The sequence below is a fragment of the Manihot esculenta genome, chromosome 1, assembly GCF_001659605.2.
Source record: "Manihot esculenta cultivar AM560-2 chromosome 1, M.esculenta_v8, whole genome shotgun sequence".
Classification (NCBI taxonomy): domain Eukaryota; kingdom Viridiplantae; phylum Streptophyta; class Magnoliopsida; order Malpighiales; family Euphorbiaceae; genus Manihot; species Manihot esculenta.
In genome coordinates, this window is record NC_035161.2 from 27763749 (window position 1) to 27785289 (window position 21541).

Here is a 21541-nt window from a genome sequence, read left to right on the forward strand (position 1 = left end):
TTTCTCATCACAAAGTCTCATTTGTTAGTTTTTAGTTTTATTTTTCTAATTACAAAAATTAAATAGTTAATTTTAAAAAATATAAAAAATAATATGTAATATTTTACTTCACTACAAAAATTAAAATATGTTTTAATTATTACCCAATATTCTCGTAAAAGTTTGTAACACTTGCCTATCAACAAATAGTGATATTTCATTGAAATAATTACTGATATGTCTATATATTTTTACTTAACTAATTAAATTATATCTATAGTTTAAATATTATGTTAAAATAGGCTTATAATTTAATTCTGTTAATCTTTAAGAACATCCGTTCAATAAGAAATCTATTTACTATTATGTGTTTAGAAAAAATTTTAAATTCTATTAATATCCTCAAACAACAAACCCCTTCTTCCAATCTTTCTCAAGGTGCTCTCTCATATTTTCCCACTCTCACCTTTTGTTTCTTCACCTTGCGTAATTAGTTGGTCTCCTCCGCCACCTGAGTTATGGATAAAACCCGAAACAGAATGATCAGTGCTCCTTAATAGTTGGTCTAATCAAGTATAGCTAAGGTGCTTGGTGCAAAGGTTTTGCATTTAATTTGGGGAGATGCAATATTTTTGCGACAGAGTTTTGGGCCATTCTTGAAAGGATCAAGCTAATTCACCAAGTTAATTTTTCGAGAGTTATTATTGAATGATAACTTGGTTATTGCTAAAACGTTAAGAGGACGCTATAAGTAGCATGCTGTTGGGTTTCTAAGATATTGAGAGGAGAATTTTCGGATCATCAACTCCTGTTAGTGTGCATTAGGCTATAAGAAGCATGCTCTGGTTTTCAGGGGTGTGACTCATATTTATAGAGAATCTAATGAGCATCCTCCTTCTCAGATTACATGTTGGCTAATTTATGATGTGCATGGAGTCTCATACTGGTTGTGTCCCCTTAGCTTTTGTGATTTTTTTTCTCTTTACTTGAGAAAAAAAAAGGACAAATAAACATGTACAACGGTTCTAGCAAGAATGAGCTTTCCAGAAATATCAAGTGCCCTTAACCTTAAAGGTACATCATGAATAAATAAATATCCATAAGAAAGCTTATTTTGCCATTTGTTTTAAATGGATTTAAAATTCTTCAAGAAAAATCTAATTTGCACTAAGAAAATCTGCATCACATCTAAATGCTCTAGAGTAATTCTAATTGATTACTAAATGCTCTAGAGTAATTCCAATTGATTACTACTGGGTCTTGAATACCAAGCTATGACTGAGTTTACATTGGAAGGCCAGGCTGTAACCCCATCAAAATCCAATACATAGATCTGTCCTCCAGTATGCGATCTAGACCTCGCTCGGACAAACCGGACAGGGTAGGGATCAGGCTCAAGCGAAGAAGGTCCAGCCAATCAACTTGATGGATTCGTGAGGCAATAGATCCCTAAACATCCAAGATGGTATCAACATGGCGCCGGAGGGAATAAAATGGCCACCTGATGGGAAAGGACACAGTATGTCCGTACATACAATCTTGCGTGATAATGATAGGGTGTACAAGTGCAGGACAGCGGTTATGCGTCACTAGAGGACAAAAGAGAAAAGAATAAAAGAAGGAAGGCATGAGTCAACCAGATCAAGCTTACTAAAATAAACTTTGAGCCTACATTCTATTAGATCTCATGACATCAATTAATGCTGTCTGTGAGAATGAAGGAGATATTCTTGTCACCAGAGTTCTCATCTGTAACGATCCGAAAACCGGACCGCTACCGGCGCTAGGATCCAGATCGACTTAAGGTCGCCGGGACCCGTAGCAAGCCTAACATACATCCTGTAAACCTGTTAAATCCCATACATGATCAAATATACACATGAAACTTTAAACTTTTTCTTTCCTTTACCAAGCTTAACCTGTGCATGCACAATTCCATAAACATAAAACCCCACACTGGAGCCCTCATCAAATACTCCAATGGGGCAACATATCATACATTAAGCTTGGTTTGCATAAAACATCATTAAAACATTTGAAAAAGATCATGTGCCAAGAGGGATTAACCATACATGACTAGGGCAAAACACAACTCTAATCATGACATGACATTACATATCCTTACATTTCAATACATACTTTTACATCATTACATGACTTTACAAATACATCATGTCCACTGCTATGCTATTACATAATCATGACCATAACCATAACTTGCTGACCTCCTGAACTATCTCTGTCCCTGCAAATCTGGGGTTAGGGGAGAGGGGTGAGCTATAAAGCCCAGTGAGCAGAATCATATAGAGAAAACATTTAAACATATGCCATTATGAAATGCATTACAACACAAACAATACACATCAAGGATGAACTTGTCACCAATAGCCCTCTACATATCTCATATCATAACACGTCCAACTACGCCAGGGGCGATACGGCCTCACCTGGTCTTCTCTTACATAACTCATATCATAACATGTCCGACTACGCCAGGGGCGATACGGCCTCACCTGGTCTTCTCTTACATAGCTCATATCATAACATATTGCCAAGGGCAATACGACCACGTCTGGCCTTTCTATCTCATGTCATATCATATCATATCGTACCGTACAGAGGGCTACAGGATCATTCAATATTCATCCACATCATCATCATCATATTATGCAATGCATCATATTCGTGAATTCTAATGCAAACAACCTATTACATAACATGGTCTTCATGATGCATGAGCATGCTTAAAACATTTAATTTATATTTTTAAACATAAGGTTCAGTTCCACCCACCTCTGGCTAGCTCTGGACTAACTCTGAAGCAGCAAACACTGCTAAACACCTCGGTTCCTCAGGTCCGTTCCTACACAGGTGGACTCAAATGAGGGACCAAACATACTCTAAACAACTCATAAACAACTCCCCAAAAACCCCTAAAACATCACCAAAGCATGCATAGAAAACACCTAAGAAAAGGCTGGACAGGGCACTTTCGGCGGCACCTTCGGCGGCCGAATGTCCCTTCCAGAGCCGAAAGTCATGCAGGTTCGAGGGCACTTTCGGCGGCCGAACCCTCTCTCCAGATCCGAAAGTCAGGCACTTTCGGCAGCCGAACATCACCTTCGGCGGCCGAAAGTCTGCTGCAGATCCAAAACACAACTTTCGGAGGCAAGGTTAGGCGGCCAATCCATGCATCCATAGGCGGCCAATCCATGCATCCATAGGCAGGTTCGGCGGCCGAACCTGAGTTCATCAGAACTCAGCCTCTCGTGCATACCCGCCTCCAAAACCTTACCAAACACCCCAAAACATGCATCCAACCTCTTAAAAAACATGCATAAACCCTTAATCATGCATACACTCTCCCACATGCATATAGGGCATAAACACTAGTCCAAGCCCCCAACAATCAGCACATACACATACATTGGGCACAAAACCCACATAAACCTAAACATGCATATCTACCCATACTCAACCATCAAAACATCCTTACACTTACTTAAAACTTCATTAAAACGTAAAGGAAGCAAAGATCTACACTTACCTCTTGAAGATCGAGGGGTGGTGCGATCCCTAACTCGGAGGTGTGGAGGATCCAAGCTCCAAAAGCCTCCAAGCTCCAAAACTTCTATTTAAGCTTAAAAACTTCAAAACAAGGGTTGAACTCATGAAAACTTGAGGGATGGGTAGAGAAAGCATGAAAACGACCAAAGGAGGACAAAAACTCACCTGAGCTCGAGAATGGGGAGAAAACTCGCCCATTTCCGATCTGAGGGCTTTTTATAGGTGGCCTGGTCAACAACCTTCGGCAGCCTAACGTGCCCCCTAAACTCATGCATGTTCGGCGGCCGAACTTGAGGTTCGGCGGCCGAACCTTGGTTCGTTCAAACAAAGCTTTCGGAGGCCAAAAGCGCTCCCAAAACCTTCCTATGTTCTGCGGCCGAACTTCACTTTCGGCGGCCGAACCTGGCAAATGCCTCCTTGGTCTTTTCCTTTAAAAACTCATTTCTTTTCCATTAAAAACTATAAAATCGTGTGAAGACATTTTAGAAACACATTTTACCCCTCTAGAAGACTCTGGCATCGTTAGAATTCCAGATTCCAACGGAGATTCCGCCGGAAGGTAGGGATTCCGATGCCGGAATCTAGCCGGGTATTACATCATCCTTATCATATCTACTGAGATCCACATGGCCAATCACGGCGAAAACCATATCGGAAACACCTCAAATGATCTGGGCGCTGCTCAGGAAGGACCATAGTTCTCATTCTCTAGCCTTATCGCCCCGCTGAATCAACTACCTGTATTGCTTAACTCTTCGCCAAGCTCGGCAAGAACCATGTCTCGAACTATCCTATCTGACCAGGAGCTGCAAAATATGGCCTTCTAGCTCCAAAACCCTGCTCACTGGATAGACCAAATATTGTAGCAGAGGGGATTCAACACCCCATTAGCATACCACCAGTAATTGAAGGGCTCAACATTAATTAGTCCCAACCCACATTAAATCACCAAACCACTCAACAAAGCAGCAAGAGAACGGGCGGTGGAAATAGAGAAGCTAGCAGAAGGAATGAGCCCCTGGCTTGAGCAAGAAGTCGAGTAGTAAGGGAGTTTATTGAGAACGATGGGGTTGAAGCTACTCTTTTAAGTCAGTAGAAAGGTCAGAGAGCGAATAGTTAGAGTGAAATTACCGTCCGGAGAAAAGGCCAAGGAGAGAAGAGGCAGATGTAGATCAAAAACTGGAGAGGCTGAAAGAGCAATTGCTAGTAGAATTCAAGGCACGAGACAGCAGCAGTCCCTACTACCAACTTCATCCCCATTTGTGAGATAAGTACAACAAGAAACCATCCCTAAAAAATTCATGATACCGATAATGGTCGCGTATGATGGCATGGGAAACCCCGGGAACACATCCTGAACTATAAGATGTTGGAGCTATAGACCCACTCAAATGCCCTGATGTATAAGGTTTTTCCTACCACCCTCCAATTCTACCTTGGGCACTTGATGACTACTGGGTCTTGGATACCAGGCTATGACTAAGCCCACGTTGGAAGGCCAAGCCGTAACCCCATTAAAACCCAATACATAGGTCTATCCTCCAGTACGCGATCCAAACCTCGCTTGGACAAGGCAGACAGGGCAGGGATCAGGCCCAAGTGCAAAAGGTCCAACCCAATTGACTTGATGGATTCGTGGGGCAACAGACCCCTAGACATCCAGGATCGTATCAACTTGATGTCGAAGGAAATTAAATGGTTGTCTGATGATAGGAAAGAACACAATATGTCCTTACGTATGGCTTCACGTGATAATAACAGGGTATACAAGTGCAGGACGGCAATTATGCGTCACTAGAGGATAAAAAAGAAAAGAATAAAAGAAAGAAGGCATGAGCCAACCAGACCAAACTTACTAAAATACACCTTGAGTTTACCTTCTATTGGATTTTAGGACATCACTAACCAGTATCAAAAAAGAGAAAGAATACAAAAATCAGTATCCACTAACACTGTTACAAGAATTAGTGTCCACTAATATAAAAAATTTTCAATGCATGTCAAAAAGTAAGAACATAGGCTACACCATATCTAAGAGAATATGAGCTTCACAATCTTCAACGAGTGAATTAAAAACGGGTGGCCATTCAAGCACAACAAATTGAATGATCCATCCAAGGCAAAAATAGCAAATTTTTTCTAGAATAGAAATTTATCCGTAAACATAAACCTTAAAAAAATAATAAAAGAAAATCGCATCTATTGATAGTATTGAGGCTCAAGACATTTATCATCTTTATTAACCCGACTAATGGCTGAGTTTTGAAAATGCAATCAATTAGTATTCCAAATGTCATAAAAATTCAATATGTTTGACTGACTATTCTTTTGTTCAAGCTCAAATTCAAATTCCATTGTATGTCCCTCTCTTTCATTGTTTTCTTTCTTTAACATCATAACAGGAAAAATAAGAAAAAAAATAAAACTCATTGAAAAAGAATGAAAAAAAAAATATTTTATTGGCGGAAGATACTAATGTAATTATAAATTTTTTTCTAATCATAGAAGTAAGTTTCTTTTCAGATAAATATTTTAAAAATTAACGGAATTAAATTATAAAAATATTTTAATATAATATATAAAATATAGAAATAAATAAATAAATTATAAATATAAAAACACCAACGGGTAATTATTCCTTTTATAAATTATGCTAAAAAGAAAATTTAGGATAAAAATTTATTTTCAACTATGAAAATATTTTCTATATTAAATTAATACATCAATAACTATATATATGATCCAAAAATATGCTAAAAACAAAATAAGCTAAAAACAAAATAATCTCAATAAATTTTGTAAATTGATTTTCTTTGTTACGCTTGAATTTATTGTAATTAAAAAAAAATATTTAAGGCAATCAAAATTCTAATTTTTAACTAAAAAATTATTACTTTTGAGGGGTGGAATAAAAAATACATAAAAATTAGTACATGAGTAATTTGGTAAAAGTACATGAAGTATAATACAAGATACAGAGCTACAACTACATAAAGTTGTTTAGTTACTGTCAATCCCTAACAACTCTTCTATGTTTTATTAAAATTAAACCCAATAAAAAAGAAGAAATAAAATATTCCAATATTCTAACTTATAATTATTTTCTTTAGAGATTAAATAAATAATTATTATTAATCAAAATATGAATTTTGGGCTATTTTAAGCTTCAAATAGGCAATAATTCCCAAGGCCCACCTCTCTTTCATAACAGAGGGAGAACTTTCCTCTCCTCTAATTTTTCTTTTCTTTATTTTATTTTATTTTTTACTGATTATTGGCTGTCTTTGCCGTTTCGATGCAGTCGAATACTGATCTTTACTCAAATTATTTTGTTATTGTGCTAAAATTAAATTTTAATACTTTATTATTACTATATTACATATATTTTAATATAATAAAATATTAAAATGATATATAATGCAATAAATAATATACATGGCACTATATATAGTAGTTCTGTAAGTTAATGTGAAATATTATTAAAAAACTTTAAATTAAAGAGTTTATGTACTTTGCTAAGTTATGGTTAATAATTATTATTAAAAAAATTATTATTTAATTTTTATAGTTTTAAATTTTATTAATTGATTTTTTAAATTTTTAAAAAATATATTAGTTAATTAAAATTTATAGTATAAATTTTAAAAATTTGAATAATTTTAGTAAAACTAAAACTTCTGAATTTGTGCATTAAAAAAAAAAAAGGCCTTAATACATATACAGCGTAATGATTTGAGTTGAGGCCCAGAAGCATGAAATAGATAGCTGAGCCAGAGAAGATTTTCGTTATCCCTAAATAACATCCTTATCATTCGCAGCGGAACTCCGAGGGAGGGATCAGATTATTCGGATAAAACCAATAAAATGGCGGCAGAGACTCTGAGATTAACGGGTTCTGCTTCATATTCACTCTGTACCTTCAATGGGTCTACAAGGGGAGCTAACTCTTCTTCAACCCCAATTCGGTTTCTGGGTCTCCCTCCTCGAGCTTCAGTCTCTCCTTCAATCTCTTCGTCGCTTTCTCATTTTATGGGAGGCATGCGTTTTGGCTCACAGTTGTCGAAGGTTTCCATTTCATGTAGACAGCAACAGAGGAGGAGAAACTTCTCTGTCTTTGCCTTGGCCGCTGAGGGTCTCTCTTTCTCTATATTTTTCAATTTTGTTTATTTACTACTGCTTTTGCTGAATTTCTTTCTTTTCATGCCATTTCTGGTTTACCATTTTGTTCAGCTTGCAGTATTTGCGCTATTTGCGATGTTGAAGGAATCTTAAGTGAAACACTTGTTTGATGCCTGTTTTTAATATGGGGAAGTTTAAATTTGAAATTGATTGATTCATTTCTTTTATTTGTTTATGTGCATTTTACTTGATGATATTCTAAAGTTTAGATTTTATTAGCTGATGGGATAGAGTAATCAGTTGCATATTCATCCATAATTTGGCTGCTTATGGTACAATTTTACTTTTAGTTGGCGAAATGATAATGATATTGGGCTGGAAAGTTGGTTTGGAGGGTATAATTTGAGAGTGCAAACTATACTTCTAGTGCTCAAGTTGTCTGCTTTATTATCTTTTCTTCAAACATAAGCAGTCCATCCTTATCCTGTATGATTAAAATAGCCTTTCATGTCCTTAAATTGTTAGTCATTAACAACAATAAATACATGGTACTAAGAATAAACACATGGTACTCGGTCACATAATTGTCCTACTTGAAAACATAGGGTGACTGCTCTACTGAGCATCCTTGCTTCTAGAGCTTTATAACTTTTGAGTGATTTCTTGCAGACTCTTGTTAATGAGAGATGATCCTTCTTTTTTTTGTTCGCTTAACATTTGTAAGTGCCTTACGCTGTCAATAACTGTTCTGTTTCTTCCGTGTTAGTTAACATGTTCTCTTTCTTCTCGCTTTCCAGAGGCAAAGCGTGCGGTACCATTGAAAGATTACCGCAACATTGGAATTATGGCTCACATAGATGCAGGAAAGACTACTACAACTGAACGGATACTGTACTACACAGGAAGAAACTATAAAATAGGTGAAGTACATGAAGGAACAGCTACAATGGACTGGATGGAGCAAGAACAAGAAAGAGGAATTACCATTACTTCTGCTGCAACTACCACATTCTGGAATAAACACCGGATCAACATTATTGATACTCCTGGCCATGTTGATTTCACACTTGAAGTGGAACGAGCGCTCAGGGTTTTGGATGGTGCTATCTGCCTATTTGACAGTGTAGCTGGTGTGGAACCACAGTCTGAAACTGTGTGGAGGCAAGCTGATAAATATGGAGTACCAAGAATTTGCTTTGTAAATAAGATGGATCGCCTTGGAGCAAACTTCTTTAGAACGAGAGACATGATAATAACAAACTTGGGTGCCAAACCTCTTGTTCTTCAAATTCCAGTTGGTTCAGAAGACAATTTTCAAGGGGTTGTTGATCTTGTAAAAATGAAAGCTATAATTTGGTCAGGAGAAGAACTAGGTGCGAAGTTTGTATATGATGATATTCCAGTGGATCTTGAAGACTTGGCTCAAGAATATCGAGCATTGTTGATAGAGAATATAGTTGAGTTGGATGATGATGCTATGGAGAAATATCTAGAAGGAGTTGAACCTGATGAGGAAATTATAAAAAAATTGATTAGGAAGGGCACAATTGCCAGCAGTTTTGTGCCAGTTTTATGTGGGTCTGCTTTTAAAAATAAGGGTGTTCAGCCATTGCTTGATGCTGTTGTTGATTATTTACCTTCTCCTCTTGACTTGCCAGCTATGAAGGGGACTGATCCTGAGAACCCAGAAGTAACAATTGAAAGGACTGCAAGTGACGATGAACCATTTTCTGGACTAGCTTTCAAGATCATGAGTGATCCATTTGTAGGATCCCTCACATTTGTGCGAGTTTATGCAGGGAAGCTAGCTGCAGGATCTTATGTACTGAATGCAAACAAAGGAAAGAAGGAGAGAATCGGAAGACTGCTAGAAATGCATGCCAACAGTAGGGAGGATGTTAAGTTAGCGTTAACTGGTGATATTATTGCTCTGGCAGGTCTAAAAGATACCATAACTGGTGAAACACTCTGTGATCCTGATAATCCTATTGTGCTTGAACGTATGGACTTCCCTGATCCCGTGATCAAGGTTGCAATTGAACCCAAGACCAAGGCTGATGTTGATAAGATGGCTACTGGCTTGATCAAACTTGCTCAGGAGGACCCTTCTTTTCATTTCTCAAGAGATGAAGAAATCAACCAGACTGTTATTGAAGGAATGGGGGAACTGCATCTTGAGATTATTGTGGATCGCCTAAAAAGAGAATTTAAGGTTTGTTTCTGCCCTTCACAGCCCCTTTAAAATTTAATCTTACATGTTCATGCGCTTAATTTTAAACTTCCTCTCCATCGTACGGTGCTTAAACCTTAATTATCTCTTTGTTTAGCATGAATAATTTGATAATTTTCTTATTAACACATGCATTTTTATCTATACAGGTATAATATGTTAGTTTACAATTTTTCTTTTTCTTTTTCATTCTGCCAACCTTTTCTACACTCGTTTGGGGAAGAAACTGCACTTATGTGATCCTCTGTGTAGAAGGGGTACTTTTGACAAACAGTAATTACTTTCTTTTCCAAGAGAAATTCAATGGTTCTTAGATTTTGAAGTTCTGCAAAGAAACAAATATCTTTAGATTGCTGATTTGTATCAATTACATGAATTGTTTTACTCAAATAGGTGGAGGCTAATGTTGGCGCACCCCAAGTAAACTACCGAGAAAGCATTTCCAAAGTTTCAGAAGTGAAGTATGTGCATAAAAAACAGTCTGGTGGACAAGGACAGTTTGCAGATATAACTGTTCGGTTTGAACCTATGGAGCCAGGTAGTGGATATGAGTTCAAAAGTGAAATCAAGGGAGGTGCAGTGCCGAAAGAATATATTCCTGGGGTGATGAAAGGAATGGAAGAGTGCATGAGTAATGGAGTGCTTGCAGGTTACCCTGTTGTGGATGTACGCGCTGTGTTGGTAGACGGTTCTTACCACGACGTGGATTCAAGTGTTTTGGCATTTCAACTGGCAGCTAGGGGAGCATTCCGAGAAGGCATGAAGAGAGCCGGCCCAAAGATGCTAGAACCCATAATGAAAGTTGAAGTGGTGACACCTGAAGAACATTTGGGAGATGTTATTGGTGATCTCAACTCTAGGAGAGGTCAGATTAACAGCTTTGGCGACAAACCTGGCGGCCTAAAGGTATGTTAATGTTATGCAAATGGTCTTTTATTTCTTCAATTACTCGAAGGATTGCGCAACTCTAGCTGCAAAGATTATTGAGAGGATGGTTTGGATTAATACAGGTGGTTGATGCTCTTGTTCCACTGGCAGAGATGTTTCAATATGTGAGTACGCTTAGAGGAATGACGAAAGGTCGAGCATCGTATACTATGCAATTAGCTAAGTTTGATGTTGTCCCTCAACACATTCAGAACCAGCTTGCTTCAAAGGAGCAAGAAGTTGCTGCTTGATTCCCTGGAGGAGGTTTTGAACTTTGTCAGATTGATTCAAGGAACCAGTTTTGTTGTCATGTATAAATGCAGACAAATTTAGTGAAGAAACACTGTTATACCATTGAACATCAAACCTAAGATTGTTGAATATGTGAGGGTACGGGTAAGACGGGAAGAACAAATAAATGTTGGAAAATTTTTTTTATTTATTTATTATTATTATTTTTTAAAATTTTTGGTACATCGGATCTCGGGAGCATGTCCTTCGCAAGTGTGTATGTTGCATCGGATAGCCCCATTTGAAAAATGATTATTTTTATTGATGAAACTTTCATCCCAAAAATAAAATAAAATAAAAAAGCCAAATTATTTTTTTTTCTAAAAAAAAAAAAAACTAAACCCTTAAGCGCTCTAATTAATTATGGTCAGTTTTTTTTTAAAAAAAAAATTTGTCAATATTTTTAATATAATTTTAAAAGTTTTTGTAAATTATACCATTTCTTTAAGAATATAAACCATTTCAATTTTTATCAATTATTCTTACATTTTCAATTTTAAAATAAAATTTCAATTACTTAACATAATAAAAAGTAGTATTTATTTTACTTATTTTAAACTGATATATATTTTATTTAGTATAATAACAAAAGAAAATTTCTTCTCTTACTCCCAATATTTTTTTCAAAATAATTTTGTATGAATTTATTTATGAAAATATATAAATTTCTTACTTTGCAAAAATTAGTTATTAATATAAAATTGATGGTAATAATAGTAACCATTATATATTTTAGCATTATATGTAATTAATAATTAACATATGTTTGAGCATGTATTTGCAAAATATTTTTTATAGAAATTATTTTTTATGAGTAATGTTTTCAATTTAAAATGCTTTTTAATAAAATAATTAAATTTCTATTTTTTAGTTTTCATTAACAAATCTATATATGTGTACAATAAGATTTTAGAATGTAGAAAATAATTTAAAAAATCATTATTAAAAATGATTTATTTTTTTATTAAAAAATATTTTTCATTAATTAATTTAAATTATTTTTTACTAAAGAAATATTTTATGTTAATCAATTTTCTTAAATGTTCGAAAGGTAGAAAATGTTGTGTATATATATTATCAAATAAAAAAATGACTTAAAAAATACTACTATCAAATAATTTATTTTATCGATGCAAATAGTATTATATTTAAAAAATTTAGCAGACTTACAATCAAAGAGAAGTCAGAACAACAAATAGAAAATCTTAGCCTAATATAAACACAACAAATTTTTGAGAGTCAAACCCAACCCAAAAGGAAACAATGGACACACTGCACCGACTTTGCTGCACCAACTATCGACCCTGAAGGTAGCCAAAGAGCACACCAACTACAAAGGCCACACACATAGCTACCAGACCAAGACGATCGAACCCAAACAGCAAGCTAACCCCAAGAACTAGAGCAGCAAACTGAATCATCGAACCTCCATGTTTATCGCCATCAGTTATTGGAAAAAGGGCTAACCCATAACAATTCCAATTTATTAGTCTAGAGCTACTTAAAGGAACTATACACCGTAGTCTAGCGTTGATAATCACTGATCCACCACATCTCCGAAGAGTACAGACAAGGCCAAGGATGAAATAAGAGGAAACAAAAACACCCAACCTTAGAAATCAAAACACCAGTAAACCACCCAAGAAAAAACCAAGAAAACAAAACCTGAAAAATATATACAGTGGAGCGTCTTCTGCCAGCCTCCCCTCCTTTAATGTAATATAGGTAAAGTTTAGTCTTTCACATCAAAATATCGTAACATATCGTACAAATGACTGAAAGAACACTAAAGACAGTTCTAAATTAAAAATCACAAAGAAAGAAAAATTTTATAATATCACGCATAACAAGTTTTGTATGATATTAATAATGATAATTTACATGCAAGTCTATCATGATTAATATTTAATATTTAATAATAGTGTTCTTCACAGAGAACATCGCACCACCAAAACCAGGAACTTCATTGATCCACCTGTGGGCAGGAATCTCAGAGTCATCTTTCTCAAGCTGTAGAAAACGAAAAGCTCAACAGGAGTCGCAGCGTCGCTCGTGAGACTGAACGCAACCTAGAAGCATTTATAACGTTCCTATATATACTTTGACCAATAATTCAAAAAATATCTCAACCGTTACACGCACAAAGCTCGTCTCAAGCAAACCATGGTCGACAAGAACCTCGAGAAACACAAATACCAACGGCAATACAAATACGCCCAACCAAAACTAACCGCTAAGCTCTGACTCCAGTCAACCCGCTCGTAAGGGCTGACTCGAGGAGCCTTAAGAATCAAACTGAAGACAAAACCCTCACCAGTCAAAGTTTGCCTCTGCCAGTTGCAGTGAAAACTCTTGGAAGCGCACCAGGACTAATTCGCCATTCATCAGCATCGACCCCAAAAAATTAATCTATATCCAAATGTAACTCTAGCGAAAATTGTGAAAACGCCCAAATTTGAGCGACGGTCGCAGAACACAGCCATATCACTAAATTTAACAGGCTGGACTAACTAATAAAGATGCACTAAAATTGCACGAGGAACTTAATTTTAATGCACAAACACGGATACTCTCCACAATCAATTTTAAAAATATAGGGAGAGGGGGGCAGAGAGAGAGAACTAAAGGAGAATATTTTAACAAAAAGAAACGACTCAAAATTTCTCCCAAACTTCAATCAGTTTTTATCAAAACATCCACACAGGAGATTACAATTCAATGATGAAAACGCTGCACCATAAAGAAATCGATTCTTTACTCTCAACTCTATCTGATCTGGACTATTCCAGCATTGACAAGCTTCTGAATCTTATTCATCACCATGGGGTTCTTCATGTGCTCCTGGGCTGCCTTGGGATTTTCTTGGAAGTCTACCAACACCTGCAAAATTCACCCAGTAACATCACCACGCAAAAAATAAACCATTTGGGATTACCAATTTCAGGCATTGATAAATGTACAAAAAAATATGATACTTATGAATCCTTACCTGTCTCATGACAGGATCTGATAGAATGTTCTGAATCTCTGGATCCTGCATTGCCTTGGCCTGCAAGACAGAAACCAAATTTAGGCCATGCTCCATTATGCGCTCAAACTTGCATGTAACAAAAACCAATTCCCAGGCGTAATCTATCTGAAAAAATTTTTTTAAAAAAAAGCCATAAAAAGACTAACCTGTCTCTCTTTCAATTCCTCTGGGCTTAGATCACCACGGCTTGCCTTGTTAAGTTGTTCCACACATCTGCAAAGTAATTAAGAGCATTATTTAACATTTTCAACAACCATTTTTAAAAAAAAGAGGATGTATAAATCAATTTAAACATGGTATGTCACATACCTTCTCACACCATCAAGCAGTTCCTGGTTCTGAGGATCATGTCTAAGTCCTTCCTGGTATGTTTCCAAAGCTTTATCGTACTCTTTCATGAAAAACTGGACAGCACCTTTTCTTGTATAACCCTTTGAAAAAGTTGGATCAAGCTCAATACACTTCTCTGCATCCTTTAATCCCTCAGGTAAAGCCCCCAATTTAGTGTAACATGCAGCTCTATTACTGTATGCCTGAAAGAAGCAATTATCAAGGGGTAATATATTTATAAGTCAATTAGCAGAATTATCACATTCAATAAAACGAAGAACCTCTAGTCCAGAGTTTTACTTTAGGATCTTTGGGGTTTCTTCTTAAAGATTCTGTATAATGCTTCACAGCCTCTGGATACTTTTGTTGCTTGAAATATTCATTGCCTGCAAACATATGATACCACCAGACAGAATTAAATGCAAGCACGGATAAAATTGATTGAGTACAGAGAGAAAGCAAAAAAATTGTGTGCAAACGAGGATCTTGCATGTTTATGTACGGGTGATATTATTTTCTTTGTTCTAGAGGTCAGAGGAGAGTGGAGGATAGGCAAGGAAAACTGAAGGGACCATTTACAATTTACAAAAGATTTAATATAAAAAACATGATGGTAAGTAATAAAAGCAGCCAAATTTAGACATCGAGAGGTACCTTTCTCACGCTCTTCATCAGCCAACTTCGGATCAAAGTATTCTTGTTGCTCAAGTTCCTTCTTTATTCTCTCTGCATCATTAAGTTTCTTCAGCGTGTCTGGGTTGCGATGCTCAGTGAGGGCCTTCTGGAATGTCTCAATGGCAATATCATAATCTTTTGAGCATTTTGCCATTTTCACCAAGGCAGTCCCCTTCCTTGTCAAAGCTCTTGCTATCATCTTGAAGTCTGATCTAAGTTCCCTACCCCTCTCAACAGCTTTATCACAGTCTTTTATGCATTCCTCAAACTAAAATTGCAGCAATTGGATCAGAAGAGGATTTATAATTTGATGAATAAATATAATAACCGTAAGTGTCATCCAATGCAAAAATATATAAAAAATATTGCAATAGGAAACACATAAGTGTAAGTGCTCTTTGTTTAGTTAAATCAATTTTTATTTGGGCCCATAATACTTGGGGAAGAAATTATATGCTTTTGAAATACAGATGCAACCATAGAATTCAAAGCAGTAAAAGGTAAGTTTTAAAGAAATGTGATTAGGCAGTTGTTTGTGAGAATAAATAAGAAAGGACCAACCAGAATTGTTTGATCATGTCCCATGTAGACTATCAAATGCTCTGGTACACAAGTGTGAATAAGTGATGGAAGGAGTGGGAGTTAAAAGAAAAGTCCAAATAGCAACAAAAAATTTATAATTTTAAGATAATAATGTGAAATTGATTTCAAAAAGAACTGAGATAGCCTGGTAAACAAACAATCTATGTAGCCAACTAAAATTAGTTCAAGATGAGGATTAATTGTTATTTTGGAATAGGCATTTGACTTGCATAAAGATTAGTGCTTTTATTTCACTGGAAGTTGTTTGAATGTATTTGCAAAGAACCATGACCAAAGTAGCCAACAAAATTAAACTCCATACTGAACAACACATTGATTTTCTTCAATAAACCGACAAATTAAAGTTTCCCCAAAAAAAAAAAAAAGATGAGAGGGATCAAGATATTCAAGTAGCATATCAAATTCCCAATGTTCCGATTTGAAATCTTGTACTCTACATCACAAGCACAATATCTTACACTGCCCGATGATTTGTTGTTAGGATCCTAAAAGACGTTTTAATGAATAGGTGCATCACTTAGACTAACATGATAGAAAACCACTGCTAAAAACTTGGCCAAAATTATGGGCTTGTTAATGAAACATGAATGCCACGCAACCCAAAAGGCTTTGCAAGATGAAAGCTCTACATATGTAGAAAAAGAATCTTATCTGATAGCGACATTGAAACTTTATGGGACGTATAATGCCATTAACAAAAATTGCAAATGTGTACTGATTAAGCAGCAAATTATAAATTGGCCCACGTATTACAACCAACGTCTGCGTCCAAAGAACAAGGATCCGATCCCTGTACCTTTTCTCTCTACAAAAAGGGTGCATTAGTCTGTCTAAGCAAATTTGAAATAACAAGCAAGGAATTTTCAAGACAGCATTACTGCTTGAAATAAAGCAAAACCCAGTTAAGTTCTAGATTAACAGTTTAACGCGAAGGAAATAGGAGCTGCAGCATAAGAAGCAAGAAATATACATGCAATTTCTAAATTCTCTAATGTACATATCTTTCAAGCAAAGCAAATATAAACAGCATAAAAAAATTCTGCTCAAGAAAATATAAACAAAATAAAATAAAACTAAACTAAACTAAAATAAACAACTATGATTTACCTTGCTCATTTCAAGATAAACAGCAGCACGATTTGTCAAATATGAAATATCCTCATCGTCTAGCTCCATTGCCTTTGTGTAATGCGCAATTGCAGTCTCGAAATCCTTTTTCTTATAAGCTTCATTCCCCAACTCCTTCTCTTTCACGGCTTGAGCTTTCCTCTCCTTCGCCTCTTTTTCCTCAGAAACCTCCATTGGCTCTGGCTCCGGCTCAGGAACCTTCTCCTCCTTTGCCGGCTCTGCCTTTCTCTCCTGCTTTGGAGGAGGCGACTCGGCCTCCGGCACCTCCATATCTTCTCCAGCATTCGGTGCTCTGAATTTGATATTCAATAGGACCCCCAATGCTTGCATCACCCTCTGATCTTTCAAGTACATATTCAAATTGTTAGGATTCTTCTGAATCTCCTGCATCATCTTGACAAAATCCGGTTGCTGCAGATACATCCTCGTAGTTGGATCAGCCGTCAATTTCGCCCACATCTCTGGCCCAGAGAACGCATCTCCAAAGGGATTCGGCGGCGGCGCGGCTCGCGACCTTGAAGCAGCGGCCTGAGCATCAGCCAAACCAGACTTCAATGCTTCATTGTTGGGATCAATCTCGAGCCCTTTCTTATACGCTGCGATAGCATCCTGAATTTGGTTTAATCCTAGGTGGGCCGCGCCAAGGCGGGAGTATCCTTTAGACCAGTCAGGCTTAATCTCGACGGTCTTCTTCGCATCAGCTAAAGCGTCAGCGTAGTTGTGGAGCGAGGCAAGAGCTGCAGATCGGTTAGAGTAGAGGACATGGTTAGAGGGGGCAAGCGAGATAGCTTCAGTGAAGTGTTTGACGGCGCCGGCATAATCTCCGGCTGAGAACGCGGCGTTGCCTTTGGCTTTGGCTTCTTCGGCCATGAACGGAAAGCTGAAGGCAGTAGATGGAGATTTGGAAGCGGTGATTAGAGAGAAATGACGATTAAGGGAATGGAGGGGTATTATAGGAAAGCAAGTTGAGGACGAGAGAATTCTGGCGATTCCAGAAGAAGGTGTTCTGGAATGTTCGTAGCATACGAGTGCATGGATTTCGCTCGTGCCTGTTGTGATAGAATTTTACGGCGTTTGGCTATGGGAAGCGGTAAATTTTTTCGGTTAAATTCATATTCACATTTTGTATTTTAATATTTTTATTTGTTAAATAATAATAATTTTATAAATATTTAAATTTTAAAAAAATATTATTTTTAAATATAATTTTATTAAACTTATGATTTTAAATTCATATTAAAAATATTTTTTTAAATTCATAACTTTAAAGTTATAGTTATAAGTATACTTTTTAAAGTTTAAATATTTAAAATAATATATTTTTAAAAAAATTTAAGTGCTTAAAATTAATATTTTTTAAAATTTAAACGTTTATTAAATTATGATGAAAATTGAGGTATTTAAAAAGTTTATATATTTTTTATTAAATTTTTTTCAACAGTTTTTTTATTAAATTGAGGTATTTTTTATTGATTTTTGTTGATTCGACTTTGTGTTCGGTTGTTGTTTTTATCTACTTCCTTATGTGATTGGCTTAGTCTCCCTTAGCCTTTTGATTTTGTTTAAGTTCTCTTGTTTCTCATCTCGTCTCTCTCGATTTTTCCCTTACCGAGATAGTCTAAAATTACTTTTACTTTTATTTTGTCATAATTTTTAATTTGTGTTTCACGTCTTTGTTGTTCATTGAAGGGAGTTGCATGTTGAATCGGTTGGAAGATTTTGAGGGCTTTCTTAATTCTAGCTTTAGGGTGGATCTCTTTGAAGAATGATGTTGACAACTTTAGGATTGCAGTGACTTATCCAGTGACTACCACTCCCTTTAATTGTCTCCAATTAAACTATATCGCGTCTCCATCCTCAATTTGTTGTTATTGGTGTTTTCTTTGTCAATTTTGAAGACCAATTTATTTTTTTGCTCATGTTTTCTTTGCATTTGTTGTTGTCACTGCATTGGTGCTCACTTGATTATTCTAGTTCTATATTGTGTATTTCAGTGGTTGCAGTGCGGCATTGGTAACGTGGCAGTTTTGGCTATCATTTTTGTTGGATTTGGTTTGTTTGTTTGGTTTTTGAGTTGGTCTATTTGGTATTGGTTTGATCTCCTTTGGCTTAGTTTTTATTGGGCTTTTTATGTGGCCTTTTGTTTTGGATTAATCTTTGGTTCAATCTGAACCCTTCTTATGTACTTTAATTCTATGGGTTTTGTAAATGCAATATAATGTGTATTAATTGAAAAAAAAAAACACTTATTTTGATTTATTCTATATTTTTTATTACAAATTGTATATCAAAAATTGTATTAACTCAATAATCTGAATAATGAGCAAATGGTCCAATATATCAAAAAATTGCAGGTAACTCTCAAACAATATAAATTCGGGAGAATGTTTCATTTATGGCTCCTAGAATAAGGGAGGAAACTTCCTTCAACACTCGGAGCACTTGAACAGAATTCAAATACAATCCAATGAGAAGGCCAAGTTAGAGGATGAGGAGTCATTGAACGAGACCCCAAAAGATGTTGACTGAAAGTTGTTTGTGCGGCACAAAAGTATTGAAAGGAACAGAAGGACAATTATGGTTTAGATGACACTTTCTTCCTGTTAGAGGAAATTCTTGTAGAGATATTTTCCAAGAAGTTCAAACTATCTAGTTTGGACAAATATGATAGAACTGCAGACCCCAGGAGTCACCTGGTTATCTTTCAAAAAACGATGTAGCTCCAGGACGTCAATAATTTTATATTATGTCGACTCTTCTCGTCCACACTCATAGGTAGGGATGTAAACGGGTAGGGTACCCGCGAAAATTGAACTACCCGAATCCGAACCCGATTTATATTAGTAATATCTGAATCCGTTCCGAACCCGATTAAAAATTAATTTAAACTATCCGAATCCATTCCAAATCCGATTATTATTATCTGAATAAAACCCGAACCCGTTTAATCTTATATATTTTAATTAATAATTTATATAAAAAAATATTTTTCATTAATAATTTTCATTTAAAAATATAATATTTTTAAAGAATATTTAAATTTAAATTTTTAAATAAAAATATATAAAAAAATTTATAAATATTATTGTAAAATATATTTTTTATATTAAATTAATTATTTATATAAACGGGTTCGGGTAGTGGGTACCCTGTACATAAAACCCGAATCCGATCCGAACCCGCAACGGGTATTATTTTTAAAATCCGAACCCATCCCAAACCCAATTATAACTACCCAAATCCGTTCTATTAGGGTTCGGTCGGATCGGGTACCCGAAAATACCCGATCCGCTGCCATCCCTACTCATAGGTTTAGCTCAGAAGTAGTACCAACATATGAACCTAGGTTCTATTCACAATTTTACGCAACTTGCTATGTTATTTAAGTCTAAATTTATTACTTGCATACCTCCTGAAAAACTCTCCTCAGACTTGTGAAAAATTCGACAATGTCAAGCTCATGGACTTGTGAAAAATTCAATGCTGAAAAATTACAGGTTGAAGAATTGAACCACGAAATAGCGTACAAGGCATTAAAGAAAGGGACTCGTAATGTCAAGCTCATGGACTCTCTGATTAAGAATTCAGCCGCTACTTATCAGCAGTTGATGGATAAGGCTCAGAAGTATATAAGACTGGATGATGAAGTCCAAGCGCTGAGGGAAGATAAAAGGACGAGCCAAAATAAAACCCAGAAGCCAAAATAAAATCCAGAAGCCAAAAAGGTGAGGCTATGAAGGACATCGTAAGAATTATCCTGTGTCTCGAGGAAGGGATGATCGAAGTTATAAGTACAAGAATTATACACCATTAAATGACTCACGAATGCACATTTTAATGTGGATTAATAAAAATAATAAAGAGGTTAGATGGCCCTCCAAACTCAATCCTTATAAAGCTCGCAGGTGAGATAAGACCAAATACTGTCAGTTCCACAAAGATCATAAGTATACAATAGAGAAATGCTGACAGTTAAAAGATAAAATCGAGAGACTGATGAGAGACAGCACGCTTCGAAAGTTCACAAGAAAGGATAGAGAGGAAAGAAGACCAGAACCTGAGGTAAAACTCCTGAAAACACTATGGACATCGAACCCGTTAGGGTTATACATGTGATTGCAGGTGGCCTTAATGATGGTAAGAGCAAGAGCTGTCGTTATCATAGATCGCCCTCAATGGAATAATGAGAGCTAGAGTGTGGATGGGCTGCCAGAGGAAGAGCTCGAGGTGAAACCTCCGCCAGAAGAAGATGACGAACATGAAGACGAAGAAGTCCTATTCATCTTTGAGAAAATTAATACAGATAGGAAAGCTACCTTTGGAGAATGAGGGAGTTAAGAATCGAGTGTTTGAGTCTTTTAAGCAAAAAAAGGCAATTGTGAGCAACAGTGGTAATTGCAAGAGAAAGGGAGATTTTATACGGTGATGACGCAAGTTTAAATGCAGCTCGAGAAGTAAGGAAATCATCATTTATATTCAGAAACAGGCGAAGAAACGTGGATATAGAGAGCCAATTTGTGCACGCCATGTGTCCAAGACCGTGAAATTAGTTATAATCTTTGAATCTGAAGAATCGAAGAATGATGGGGAGACCTCTAATACGACATAATATTCACTCAAAGTGTGTCATGAGCTGTCACTGTAGAACAAGGCCACATAGC

The 21541-nt window shown here is 36.1% G+C and overlaps 2 protein-coding genes across 3 annotated transcripts; one reads left to right on the forward strand and one right to left on the reverse strand.

The window, feature by feature from the left end:
* The first annotated feature begins 7293 nt into the window (after positions 1-7293).
* Positions 7294-11287, forward strand: LOC110628716 (elongation factor G-2, chloroplastic). Of its 2 annotated transcripts, none has more exons than XM_021775520.2 (4): positions 7294-7678; positions 8469-9877; positions 10289-10801; positions 10906-11287. In XM_021775520.2, the coding sequence occupies exons 1-4, from the start codon at positions 7411-7413 to the stop codon at positions 11071-11073; spliced, it is 2358 nt and encodes a 785-aa protein (XP_021631212.1). In that variant the 5' UTR covers positions 7294-7410; the 3' UTR covers positions 11074-11287. The 2 variants fall into 2 exon arrangements, with proteins under 2 accessions (XP_021631212.1, XP_021631205.1); XM_021775513.2 differs by having other exon boundaries at positions 7296-7678; positions 8463-9877.
* A 2333-nt stretch (positions 11288-13620) lies between these two features.
* Positions 13621-17876, reverse strand: LOC110628732 (hsp70-Hsp90 organizing protein 3). Its single transcript, XM_021775532.2, has 7 exons — positions 16860-17876; positions 15129-15417; positions 14775-14860; positions 14454-14677; positions 14291-14357; positions 14103-14162; positions 13621-13993 (listed from the first exon to the last, which is right to left on the reverse strand). Exons 1-7 carry the CDS (start codon positions 17748-17750, stop codon positions 13880-13882), a joined length of 1731 nt encoding a protein of 576 aa, XP_021631224.1. The 5' UTR covers positions 17751-17876; the 3' UTR covers positions 13621-13879.
* Between the last annotated feature and the right edge of the window lie 3665 nt (positions 17877-21541).

Bases quoted from the DNA above. Each gene is read 5' to 3' on its own strand.
- LOC110628716 (XM_021775513.2), top strand. From the start codon at position 7,411: ATGGCGGCAGAGACTCTGAGATTAACGGGTTCTGCTTCATATTCACTC. The intron at 9,878-10,288 runs GTTTGTTTCTGC...TTACTCAAATAG, and splicing joins GCCTAAAAAGAGAATTTAAG to GTGGAGGCTAATGTTGGCGC. The intron at 10,802-10,905 runs GTATGTTAATGT...GGATTAATACAG, and splicing joins ACAAACCTGGCGGCCTAAAG to GTGGTTGATGCTCTTGTTCC.
- LOC110628732 (XM_021775532.2), bottom strand. From the start codon at position 17,750: ATGGCCGAAGAAGCCAAAGCCAAAGGCAACGCCGCGTTCTCAGCCGGA. The intron at 15,418-16,859 runs GTAAATCATAGT...CTGCAATTTTAG, and splicing joins TTTATCTTGAAATGAGCAAG to TTTGAGGAATGCATAAAAGA. The intron at 14,358-14,453 runs GTATGTGACATA...ATTACTTTGCAG, and splicing joins CTGCTTGATGGTGTGAGAAG to ATGTGTGGAACAACTTAACA.